Source organism: Leptosomus discolor, chromosome 6 (assembly GCF_034619465.1).
Source record: "Leptosomus discolor isolate bLepDis1 chromosome 6, bLepDis1.hap2, whole genome shotgun sequence".
Classification (NCBI taxonomy): Eukaryota; Metazoa; Chordata; class Aves; order Leptosomiformes; family Leptosomidae; genus Leptosomus; species Leptosomus discolor.
In genome coordinates this window covers 66,573,368-66,586,186 of record NC_141396.1, presented here as the reverse complement: position 1 = coordinate 66,586,186, position 12,819 = coordinate 66,573,368, and the positions used below count along the sequence as shown (strand labels likewise).

Below are 12,819 nucleotides of genomic sequence, written 5' to 3'. Positions count from 1 at the left end.
AATGCTCGTTACCTGGATGAAGTTGTCCACTTGTGTGGGGCAGAAAATCGGATTACATGACCTGGGAGCTTCCCGGTTGTCAGAGCTGTGGGGACGGGCTGTTGTACGGGCTGCTCTTCTTGCTGGTTTGACCGCTAGTGCTTCGCCTTGCCCGGGCTCGCCGGGGCTGGCTCTCGGCAGCTGGTGAGTGGCAATAGGAGCAGCTACAGCTCAGCTGGCAGAGAACAGCTCGGGAGACCAAACTTGCTTTGTTCCAGCACTGACCTATTCCAGACTCCTCAGAAAGAGACAGTTATTTGTGCCAAAGAAGCACTTGACTGGTAACGCGACCATCCTTTAAACCTTAAATAAAAGATAAGGAGATCTTTAGTATTTTGGTCAATCCCCGAGGGGGAAAAAGTTGGTATTAGTTCACGGGAAGAGGAGAAGCTGTCGGGTCATTTTGTTGACTTTTAGGGGTTGCCAGGGGCTGTCTCGCTGGGGCTGGGTTGCATTTAATATGGGCCAGCTAAGTAGCCGGTGGGATTTGAAAGAGCCGCTCTGCTAAAGCTGGGGAGGCACGGAAATACACGTTGGAAGGTTTAGGCAGATACCAAAACACGGCAGTTTGGTTATTGTAACTTTGGGTAGAGGCCAACCCTGATGAGAGGGAGAAGCCGTTCTTCAGACAGAGATTTTTAAAAGACGGTGGAGAAGAGAGAAGGAAACAAATATCAGGTTCAGTTGATAAGATGTTTTTGGGAAGGAGTTAAGTGACACACTTGTGTCATATGAGAATGATGAGCTGCTTTCCAGACCAGCGGTGATGAGAGGATATTAGACATCTAGCAAAAACACTTAAAATCAGCAGTTGTAGGTAATTTGCACCTAGGAATCCAAAAATAATCAGCCGAAGAGATTGTTAGCCCGCTGCGTTGGGATTTACATCTTTTTCTGAATACTGGATAAATTCCAAAGGACTGGAAAAGTGCTAATAAACCACCACTATTTAAAAATAAAGGCGAGAGGGGTGACTTGGGGGAAGCCAGTTCGACCGCTGTTGGTGCCGAGCGGCGTGATGGAAAGCCTGATTTGCAATTCTTTTACCTAAGAGTGAGCAAAAGGGAGGGTCTTATTTGTCATGTAGATTCGATTTAGTGAAGGGTTAGCAGTCGCACAAGGTGCTGGTTAAAAATGACAGCTCTGAAGTGGGTAACCGATAGCTGAATAGCTGTCGGCGAGGACTCGTCGTCTGGCAGAAGTGCTGCTTTTGGGGGCCTGTGCGCCCAGTATTTCCATTCGGCGTTTGGAAATACCGGTCCATTTTCGGCTGGCTTAATGACAGCTGACTCGGAGTCGGAAGGCTGGTGAGGTCCGAGTAGCGCTCGTCGTCCGTTGGTGTCCAGTGTGAGCCCTTCCGAGCCAAAAAGGGGATGCAGGGTGCTCTGAGCACCTGCGGGGGCGAAACTACAGGGTTTATCCGTAAAATGGGTTCATGTCTGGGAAACCCGCGGCGTTGAGAAGGATGCAGGTTCTTGGGTTCGGGTATCGGGTGAGGGGTGACGTCCCCTCCGTCTTGTCCTGGTTCACGTGGTCCGTTGGGAGACATCTTAAAAAGTCAGGGATGGGGGGGGGAGGGTTGGAGGAGCGAGCCACGTTCATCTGGGTGGTTTATCAAAAAGATTCGAGGAGTGTCCTCGATCGGAGCGGGCGAGTGTTTGCGCCCTTTGAAACGCTCTTTGGCAGGAACCAACAACTGGAAACGAAGTGGAGCATCGCGCGGGCTTTGGGCGAAGCTGCCAAAGGAAGGAGCGGCTCCTCCGCCTCCTTTCCCTTTTCTTGGGAAAAAACGCTTTGCTCGGCTGCGGTTTGCCACGGCGTAGGGAGAACTGGCTGAGCCTTTCCGGATCAGAGGCATTTAAAAAGTCAGGCGAGGCGCTTTAAACATCCCTTCAGTGTTTGAATGCGATGCAGAGTGAGCTGCTCCCCTTGTTGTTACGGTGGAAGGCACCGGATAGCTGGGCAGGCTCCTACCAGCGAGGGGAAAAAAATCACAATAATGTGCTGAAACCCAGGGAAAAGTTTCATAGTCCTCAAAAACGTTGTATTCCCCAGAGCAGATGGTTCTCGCAGGTAGCCAAGACCTGCTCCGCGCGCCGCGGAGCGCGTGATGGGTAGGAGAGTTTGCTTTGCTGCAGGTAAAAGAAGCCTCCTCGTGTTTTGTGATTTCATAGGCAAAGTTCAGCTGCGTGCCGGGAGAGGGGGTGATAAAACGCCTTCCTCGACCGCATTCCTCTCCGCTGATTATCAAGGCTTCCCTCCTGCTTTGTGATACCACCTGCCTGAAGTCCGGGAAGTGGTAGAACGTGAAATCCGGTGCTTTCCCCAAAACGCTGGAGGAGCCTGGTATTTTGCCACGGGACCTCAATAAAATCCGGTTGTTCTTCAGCAGGGAAATAACAGCTTCGGCCTGGCAGGGCTGTGGGTGGTGACAGGAGGTGGACTCCTCTGCCTAGTAATGACCCAGAAGCCACCTTCTTTGCTGTCCTCCTGCTACGTGTAAATGCTCGGCCACGCTTACGGCGTGTTTTTATGGAGCTGCCACTGTCCATCTGGATAGTGAGCTGTTAGATACGTCCTTCTCTCTGCCTGGTGCTGGCCAGGAGGAAAGCAAACGAATGCCATTAATGCTGGCTGCGTAACGTGGTTTACATCCCAGGTTTGCAGGACCCAGGTTCTGAACCTTGGAGGCATCATCCAGTTCCCCTGTTGAGCACAAGCTATTAACTCATGGCCACGGGCCTTGCGGGCGTTGGGAAGAGGCAGCTGACACCCTTCTTTGAACAACCTGAGGCGAATCTTCTGGGCTTTACGCCTTGAACAGGCAGTGGATTAGACGCTCTTCACCTCGGACCTCTTTGTGAAGAGGGGGAGTCTGTGGAGCAAAAGCCTTCGTGTTGGTAGCTACAAGCCGAGGGCTGCCAGTGGCGACGCCTGCAAATGAAAAGGAGGCTGCAAGCGAGCAAGCTTTTTCGTGTTGGGAGTTTGTCTTCGGGGTGTCTCCTTCCAGAGACTGAAGGGTGGGAAGGACTTTGTTTGCAGGCAGTTGGTGAGCCGCCTTGTAGACTTGTGTGTGTGTGTGTGTGTGTCTCCAGTCGTGTGACTTACAGCTAATAATAAACACCTCGCTAGAGCGAGAGTGGAACGGCAGCGGGGTTATTTTCGGCTCCCTTTGTGGCGTTCGGGTCTGAAACGTGAGAAAATGAAGCTGAACCGAAAAGCAGTGAGAGTTGAGTTGCTGCTGTGCGCCTGTGGGAAGTGACCACCAGCAAGCGAAGGGAAAAGCCTTAAAACGCTTGAAGGATGAACCAGAAATTAGGGCCAGCGCTGTTTTGGGGGAGGAATACTTCCTTTCCTGAGTTAAGAAATGAAAGTTGTGACACAACTGTGGAACAGAAATACTCGAAGGGGCAGATCTTAACACAGAAATTCAGAGCAAAGCGGAGAACCCCAAGACGTTGCCGCTGTGTCGAAGTCCCGAGGGGTTGGATAAATCCAGTATGGGCAGAGGAGGAAGAGGAGGGAGATGGGGCAGCGGTGAAACGTGGAGCTTTAAGATCAGTTGCGTGTTGGAGAGGCCGTCTCCGAATCCACAAACAGTCACGGTGATGGGATCTGCCTTCCTACAACCCCTCGCTCCCGAGGAGGCACGGCCTCCTCGCCGCACGCCCCGTGCCTTGCGCGTGGTTTTGGGTTCTGGGAGAAGGAAGCTCCTCCGCGTTCGTGCGGCCGTTTGTGCGCAGGAGGAGGGAGAGGTGGGTCGCAAACCCCCGTCGCGAGGCCGGCCGGTTCATCCGCTTCTGCACCCAGCAGGATATCAAGGGAACGTTCTTTCCCCCTTTTCTGCCTCCTTACAAAAGGCTCGCTCGGTCCCACCGTCTCTCAGCTACGCTCAGGCCACCTGACGTGAACAAGGAGGCTTTGGGTTAATTCGCAGGTTAATTTGATGAGCTGCTCCGCCTGCTGTCGCGCTGGAGCGGGTGAGCGCGCCCGGCGTCGGACGGCGTTTCAGCGAGACCGCAGCTCCCTGCAGATACCCCAGGGATTCCTGGTCGGTATTCCCTGAAGAATTTGGTTGTGTTATTTCAAACTAAAGGGCAGCACGTTTTGAATGCCATTTGAGGGCATGCTCTGAGCCTGGGGAGCGCAGGGGCTGCGGGTGAAGCTCGCTGTGGTAAAGCTTTCCCAACGCTAGCCAAAGCCGGGGGTGTTGCCAAGCCGTGGGGGGAATCTCTGGTTTTCATGGAGGAGGAATGATCTCGGGGGGGATCTAACAGAATTTTTTTTTCCTAGGAATATCCCCACGCTTTTAGAAAATACGACGGTGATGATGGGGAATAAATTCAATTAAATCTGGTAGCGGATCTAACCGATCGAGCTGCTGCGAGCACCGAATCAGCCCTTTCCCCTCCGTGTCCTGCTGCTGTTGTGCACAGTCAGTCTCTAAGGCTGAAGACACTTTAATTACCTCTTTCTGCTGAAGTAATTATAAGTTCAGCTTTGTTACACAGCGGGAAACCCCAGCGTTTTGGGTGAGACAGCGTGGAAAGCAGAGGAGGGATCTTCTCCAAAGCCTGGCTGAGTGCTGCTGGCCGTGCACCCCGCTTGCTGCCCCCTCCAGCGGAAAAACCAGCGAGAAAGCTGCAGTTTAGACCTAGATTTCGAAACCCGCGACTGCTCCCTCCGTGCAGCATCCAGAGTCAGCCTCTGTCATCTCACAGCTTCGCCTTTTTTTTTTCTTTTTTTTTTTTTTTTGAGAATTCAAGCGCTTGAAGGCAGCCCGGGAAGCCCTCGTGGTCAGGAGCGGGGAGGCAGCCGGCCTGGCTGGAAATGCGAGCGAAGAGCTCGGCAATCAGAAGAGGAGCAGCGATCCTCCTCTGCGGCGTCCATCGAACGCCGCTTCAGACCCCCCTTTTGGTTGTTTTGTGGTGACGAGCTGCCGTTTTGCAGAGCCGCGAGCGTTCCCGGCGCTGCTGGAGCTTTGTGGCCTCTTCGCCACGTGTCGCCTCTGCCCCGTGGCCGGGGGTTTTCGTCACGCCGCTCACGCAACCCAAATGTTGTTTACAGACCGTTTTGCAAACAGGGAACCAGCGTGAATTTCTCTTGCTGGGGGTGGGGAAGCCTGACTTCGGGTATCCGCTTCGGGCCTCGTTTGTGTTCCGCTGGCACGCTGAGCTGCCTGGTGGATCCTGGCCGGCGGCGGGCGATGGCAGGGAGCGCAATTTATGGTGGTGAACGGGCTGGAAATGGTTACGTGCCGTTACGCCGTCTCCTTGAACTGTGCTGCCATCCTTGTCATCCTCCCGTCCCTTCTGCTGAAGTACAGGAGGGACCATATCTCGTCCTTTCCCCGCTCAGAACATCCCCGGGGAGACTCTCGCACCGGTTCTCGTGTTGCCGAAGGGCAGCGTGCCTGCTCCGCGCCGTCCCACGAGGTGCTGCGGGGAGAGCTGTAGCAGAGAAAAAAAGTCCCTGGTTGAAGGCACTACAGGACTTGTTGCGCTTGCTGGTGGAGTGCTCCATTTTCCTGGGAATAGCACCGAGACTTCAGAAAAATATTTGGGTTGTAGCGGGAATAAATTGGAATTGGGGGTTTGGGGCAAGCTCGAGGAGAGCGGTAGGATTTCAAGATCAAATTATTTCGGCGTAAGGCGACAAGAAAGATTTGGGGCGCTGCAACGAGCGAGGCTTGAGGTGGGAAGAACGGCCACGGCTTGATGGGAATATTTTGGCCAAATAGCTCTTGAGGGTTTCTGAACCTGCTTGTAACCCTCCTGGATGAAATTCTAGGAAGGACGAGGGGAATGCAGGGTCTGTGTGCTGGAAGTGTGAAGAGGTGAAAGGAATGGGAAAGGACCGAAGAGTGGAAGAAGGTACTGCCCACCCCGTCAATCCCGTGGGCTGAAGGGTGGCTAAATATTACCTGGCACCAAGCTCACACCCGCAAGTTACAGCGGGCTGCACGCGCGCTCGCCCAGCCGAGCTCGCGGTCTTTGTTGACCAAGAAATGTCTGTGCACGTATCACAGGGTTACTATGGACTTAAAATTGCAAACGGGGACTTGAAACTGGTCTAAATATTCAGGAGTGATTGTTGTTGTTGTTTTCTTTCTTTCTGGAAAGACAGGACCATTTTTCCTGCCCTTTGGTCAGGAGCTGAACCTGAACGAGTCCGGTCACGGTTGAGCCTGAACCAAACTGAGCTGTTTACTGGCGCGTCTCCCTGTGTCCGTGCAATCTTAATTTTTAACCCGGGTCGCAGAATGGAGTTTTAAAAGTTTGTATAGTCGAGATACACGTGGTAAGCAAGGGAAACACTAGGGAAACCTTTCTGGCCCTTTCAGAGGGTAGGAATAATTGTAGCTGGTAAATAATTCTGGTGTCCCGAAGTTGGCTGTTAGATGTCTGGACTCTCCAGCGAAGCTTTTAAGCCAGCAAGTACCCAATCGAAGTCATTTCTGATCTGAAATTCATATTGGTCGTGTCCTGGTTGTAACCAGTTTTTCAAAGCAGTTTTCCAAAGCAAGATGTGAACCTGTTTCAGGGTTGAAAAAATACTTTGAAGAGAACTGACCCAAAGGACTTGATCTCTTTGAATTGGGCAGAAAGGGCCGGTAACCTTTGTGGTGCGATGAAAGGACGTCTCTTGAACATGGTTTCTCTGGTCTCTGAGCTGTTGCTGTTGAAAGGTAGATGAACGTTGGCACAACAGCCCCCGGGCGCTCGTGGCAACGTGAATCACAGCCAGACGCTACCAATGCTGTGTATTTCTCACCGGGTACCTTGGGTGAGGCTCCTCCTGGAACCGGCCACGCTGAAGGAAACAAAACCTTAATCTCCCGTCAGCCAGAGCTGCCACGTTTTGCTTTTCCTTTGGGGGATGATGGGGGAGCTCGATGAGCAAAGCAACAGCTTCCGAGGACGTCGTGCGTTCGCTGTAACGATACGCTCCGCAGAGCGAGGGCAGAGGTGGTTTGTGCTTTGTTGGGCGGTTGAATGCAATCGGTTTAACGGGTGTGAGAACCAAACCACCCCCTTTCCGGCTCGTTATCGTTAACGCCCGATACCTGCGTCTGCCTGGGTGATAAATAGAATTGGTGACTCGACTCCTAAGCTGTTAGTGCCAGTGCCTGGATGCTGCGAAATGAGCCTCTTTACGACACTGTAACGCACCCTGGTAAAGAGGAATTGGATGCATGTCGCCGCGCGGTGTTTCTGGAGCTGAAATGAGACCCTTTGTTGTGCTGGTCGCTCGTTTTGCCCCTCCCCGAAACGTCCGAAATGATTACTTGGGAGGAAGAAGAGGGACCGGCGCGAAGCAGGGGATCCGCTGCGCCGGCTCGCTCGCCTCCGGAACTTTTGTTACCGCTTCTCTCTGCCTGTAGCTCCCTTCCACCCACGCAAACCCAGCCGTCCTTTCTTCTGGATCCGGGAGCGCGGGATTTAACCTCAGGGGCCCCGACGGCGGCCGCGGCCGCCGGCTGTCCCCTGCCTTGCTCAGCGCCCCGGTCTCCTTTCGCTCGCCCGTTCGCGGCGAGGCGCTGATTCCACCACGGGACGAGGTTTCTGAGCTCCGTTACCGACCGCCGCTCGCCGGTCGCGCTCTGACTTGGCGCGGTTGCCAGCCGTAAGGGGGATGTCGGCGCTGAGCGGCGGGATCGCCTCCGCGGGGAAAATTACATTTCCCTGGCCTGTTCTTCCGTTTGCTTGTCGTGCGGGATACTGCAGGGAGAAAAAGGAAAAGGGGCTTAGTTTAAAGGTGTCGTAAGTTAAAAACAGTCGGTTTGGACTGCGCCTTGCCGTTGGCTCTGTGCCCTCCGGGAGGGTTTTCGGGGCCGCTGTTTGCTCTCTGGTGTTTCTGGAGAGGCCGAGGCCTGACAGATCGACTTCTCCTTCTTTCAGAATAAGGACAGCGGCGAACGTGAGAACAAGCGGCTCAGAGAAGATGAGGAAGAGGAGACGGTCAAGCACAAGTAATTATTTATTTATTCTCTCTTGTGTGTGTCGTTCGGGCTGTGCTCTCCTATTTGCTAATTAGGGTCTTCCCTGGGCTTCTAACGGGCGATTTATTTTTTTTTCTTTCAACGTGAATTTGATCTCCTGCTGTAAATGAGCTCGGAATAGAGGGGGGGGAATAAAGAGGGAGAGCCTGGGGCTGACTTGCAGCGTTTCTGGGGGGTGGCAGCGGGGAGGGGGTGCCATCAGAGGTGTCGGGAGCGTTGAGGCTGCCTTGCTTTAGGCTCCCTTGAATTCAGCAGCCGTCGCTGCAGCCCTGTCCCCCGCACGTGTGTCATTTGAAGTGCAGATTATGGGTTGGTTTGGGTTTTTCTTTTTTTCTTTCCCTGTGAACGGAGGCCCGCAGGGTCCACGTGGCTGTTTAACCGTGGCCCACCGCCGTTCTCTTTTGTCACTGGAAAATGTGAGCACAAAACTAACCGAGGCAGGGTGTCACTCCTGGCAGGACCAGCTGACGGTGCAGTTGGTTTCCTGCCGGTAAAAACGCCGTCAGGTCTCCTTGGGAAACGACGGGGCGGGGGGGGGTAAAGTTTGGTTTGAAGATACGGGACGTGACCTTTTCTCATCGCTTTACCGGCTAGAAACCTCCTCTGTGGGAGGTGTGCATCAGGGACGCTGCTGCAGATGAGCACATGAGCTCTGCTGAGAAAGCCGAGCCAAAATCCTCGCTGCTTCTTGAGAATAACTCCTGGCAGAAAATTCAGCCTTTCTTGAGAACCGCCCGCCTGGATTTGGGGCAGGGAGTGCTTCTTGAGAACCCAGGCTGGACTTCGTAGGGCGCCGCGGTTGGGTTTTGGGCCGGAAAAGGTACGAGGTATGGGCTGACGCTGAAACGGGAGCTGGAGATCTTGGAGGGGATGATGAATAATGAATAAACAGCTCTCGTTTTCCAGCCCTGCCACTCGATACGCTGCGTGGCGAGGCGCTGCGGCGTGCGGTGGCCCCCCGAGGAGGAGCAGCAGGCCTGGAGCTGGCGGTGTTGGGCTGGCAGCGATGCGCTGCTGCTCCCGAACTGGAATTCTGAATTGCTCTGCTCAGTCTGTGAAAAAATAATCATTTTTTTTTTTTCCCTTTTCCTACTCCGACTGACTTTCAGGCTGGGGACGGCTGCTGCTCACGCTCCAGGCTGCTCAGCAGCGGTTGTCAGAGGCGATGTGGGGTTGTTTTTTTTCACTGATCAAGCTGGTAAATCACTTTTTCCACGGCCACTTGTTCTGAGCTCTCATCTTGTGGCAGGTTCAGCAAAAAGCCTTCCCCTGCCTGTGGGTGATGCCCTTGGAACTTCCCCGAGGTTGTTTATACGTGGAGAGCAAAAGTGTTGAGTAGGAGCTCCCGTGTCCAGCCAGCTTTGTACTGATGCATGAAACTCCCCGCAGATGTGGGCGCAGGGCTCCTCCTGAAACACGTGGAGAGAAATGCCTCTGGGGAGGCAGCTTTTGGGGTGAAAAGTTTGCTTTCCAGATCGAGTCTGTAGCTCTTTGTCCGCCCATCCAACCGCGGCGTGTTTTGTCAGGATCCAAGTGCAACTTTGCAAGGCAAATGAGAGCAAGATCTGCCCTGCAGGAAATGTTCGAATCACGCATTTGGCCGAGGTGTTTTTTTTTTTTTTTAGCTTTTGCTTCGCTCGTTGAACGTCCTTTTTGCCGTCGCTGGAACGGGAGGGGCGTTTTTAACGCGATCGAGAAGGCTGGTGAGCCAATCGGTTGATTTTTGACGTAGGGTTTTTATTTCCCAGCGGTGGAGCTGAACTTTCTCAGCCTTTTTCAAAAGGGAACTGCTGTGCACTGGTGCCCTGTTGGCTGGTGGCACAAGGTGAGCTGAGACCATCCGCTGGGGTTCACCCCAAATTTGAGAAACGAGGGGTCCTGCTAACGGAGATCTGCCTTCCCTGCCAACCCCTCCCTCTTTTTTTTTTTTCCCCCCCTTCTCTTCTTTTTTTCCCCCCCTTCTCTTCTTTTTTTCCCCCTCTTCTCTTCTTTTTTTCCCCTCTTCTCTTCTTTTTTTCCCCCTTCTCTTCTTTTTTTCCCCCTTCTCTTCTTTTTTTCCCCCTTCTCTTCTTTTTTTCCCCCCCTTCTCTTCTTTTTTTCCCCTCTTCTCTTCTTTTTTTTCCCCCTTCTCTTCTTTTTTTTCCCCCTTCTCTTCTTTTTTTCCCCCTTCTCTTCTTTTTTTCCCCCCCTTCTCTTCTTTTTTTCCCCCCCTTCTCTTCTTTTTTTTCCCCCCTTCTCTTCTTTTTTTCCCCCCTTCTCTTCCTTTTTTTCCCCCCCTCTCTTCTTTTTTTCCCCCTTCTCTTCTTTTTTTCCCCCTTCTCTTCTTTTTTTCCCCCTTCTCTTCTTTTTTCCCCCCTTCTCTTCTTTTTTCCCCCCTTCTCTTCTTTTTTTCCCCCCTTCTCTTCTTTTTTCCCCCCTTCTCTTCTTTTTTCCCCCCTTCTCTTCTTTTTTCCCCCTTCTCTTCTTTTTTTCCCCCCCTTCTCTTCTTTTTTTCCCCCCCTTCTCTTCTTTTTTTCCCCCCCTTCTCTTCTTTTTTCCCCCCCTTCTCTTCTTTTTTTCCCCCCTTCTCTTCTTTTTTTCCCCCCCTTCTCTTCTTTTTTTTTCCTCCTTTCTCTTCTTTTTTTCCCCCCTTCTCTTCTTTTTTTTTTCCCCCCTTCTCTTCTTTTTTTTTTCCCCCTTCTCTTCTTTTTTTCCCCCCCTTCTCTTCTTTTTTTTTCCTCCTTTCTCTTTTTTTTTTCCCCCCTTCTCTTCTTTTTTTTTTCCCCCCTTCTCTTCTTTTTTTTTTCCCCCCTTCTTTCTTATTTTTATCTTTCACGCCCCAAACACACGTCCCGCCAACTGCGCTGCTCTCTCAAGCTGAAAACCACCCAGAGCACGACGTGGGGAGGGGAAAACCGAGTGGTTCAATGAATAAGCCTGTGGCCTGGACGCAGGGTTGAGGTGCGCTAACCACCCCAAAAACTGGGCAGCACCCCAGGCTTTCGCTCCAGGCCGGTTCCTCCTCCGTCCCTGCAGCTGCACCCCCTGCGCCAGCCCGTGCCCGAGACCGTCCTTCAGACCCTGCCGGAAGGACAGAACCGCCGGGCGCTGCCTTTACTAATATTTTCTCGCTGCCGAAGTGACAACACGCTTTTTGGCAGCTTCCTGTTGGTTTTTTTCTGATCGACTCAAATCTCCCCACCCCCTCCCTTATTTTTTTCATCATTTTTTCCCCCCTTCTTTTCCTTTTTCCCCCCTTCTTTTCTTTTTTCCCCCCTTCTTTTCCTTTTTTGCCCCCTTCTTTTCCTTTTTTGCCCCCTTCTTTTCCTTTTTTGCCCCCTTCTTTTCCTTTTTTGCCCCCTTCTTTTCCTTTTTTGCCCCCTTCTTTTCCTTTTTTGCCCCCTTCTTTTCCTTTGTTTTTGCCCCCTTCTTTTCCTTTTTTGCCCCCTTCTTTTCCTTTGTTTTTGCCCCCTTCTTTTCCTTTGTTTTTGCCCCCTTCTTTTCCTTTGTTTTTGCCCCCTTCTTTTCCTTTGTTTTTGCCCCCCCTTCTCTTCTTTTCCTTTTTTTGCCCCTCTTCTTTCTTATTTTTATCTTTCACGCCGCAAGCTACCACCCCAGGAACAAGTGCTGACGAAGCCCTCTGTGAAAACCCTGATACACTCGCAGCAGTTTCAGCTCGGGCGCTCTCTAATCTGAGCTCCCAGGGGAGTTTCTCTCTGTAATTGCAAAGCGCTCAGCTTATTATTATTTTTTTAACCACTTACACTTAGCCCCCTGACCAGGAAACACCTTCTGCCGTGGCGCAGCCTGCGGATCTGCCACGGCGAGGAACAGGGTGGGGGTGGACTTTGGCCCATCCACCCTGTTCCCGCGGGGAAAAGCAGCCGGGTTTGGGGCTCGGGGATCTGGAAGGCGAGCGCCGCGTTGAGCTTTGAAGTCGGGCTGCGGCTCTGCGAGCGGAGCTCGTCGGGGATGTTAAGGGTGTAAATAAAAATCCGAGGTAGGGCTTGGAAAGGGGGGGTAATGAAAAAAAAAAATACACCTTCAGCTCTTCAACTTAAGCAGAAATGAAGCTTCAGTGAGCTGCTGTTAATCAGCTGCCGGTGTTTTGACACTTAGTCATCCTTTAAAATTGCAGCTCTGCGCTGCGCCGCTCGCCGAGGTGAATTTCTGGGAGGAGCTGGGGGAGGCAGGGGTTGGGAAACGCGATCTCGCCCCTCACTGTGGGAAGAATGTCACGGGGCAGGTCAAAACCGCCTTTTTTTTTTTGGTGTTTTTATTTTTTTTTTTTTTGATAATCTCTGCACACGCACAAAAAGACAGCAGCGAGTCTGCTCAGTGTTGGCTTTGGCTTGGCAGGACAGGCAAGGCAGTAGCGAGGGTAACTGCTGTGCGGAGGTGCTGCCTTACAGCCTGGAGAGCTTAATGAAGAGTTTAAAAAGATTAAACAACAATTAGAGGCAAACAGGAGAGATGGCAGCGTTGGGGTGTAGGGGCTGAGCTCGGCCCACGGGGTGTATTTGATCAGCGACTGCCTGGACGGCCGAACCTGTTAGTGCTGGTGGCCCGTCCGGATGGATGCCGCAAGGAGTCAGGCTCCATCGCCACCCCGCATCCGCAAGGACCGACACCGGGACCCCTCCGTCGGGGAAGTGCTTGGCCCGTGGGCAGGGACAAGGCTGGAGCGTCACACCGTTTGCTCGGCGCTGGAGAAGGGAGAAAGGGAGCGTAGAAGGCTGAATCCAGCTGGCTGGTAACCAGAGGGGTGCTGGCTGGGGAGATGTAGGAGCCAGCAGGAT

General features: G+C 52.7%; 1 protein-coding gene across 1 annotated transcript in view; it reads left to right on the top strand.

The window, feature by feature from the left end:
• The window catches only part of CCDC12 (coiled-coil domain containing 12), a 42,941-nt gene that overhangs the window by 19,237 nt on the left and 10,885 nt on the right, over nucleotides 1–12,819 (top strand). Inside the window, exon 2 of the mRNA XM_086466816.1 lies at nucleotides 7,941–8,011. Within this exon, the coding sequence (XP_086322942.1) occupies nucleotides 7,941–8,011 (71 nt within the window). The remainder of the gene's footprint in view (nucleotides 1–7,940; nucleotides 8,012–12,819) is intronic.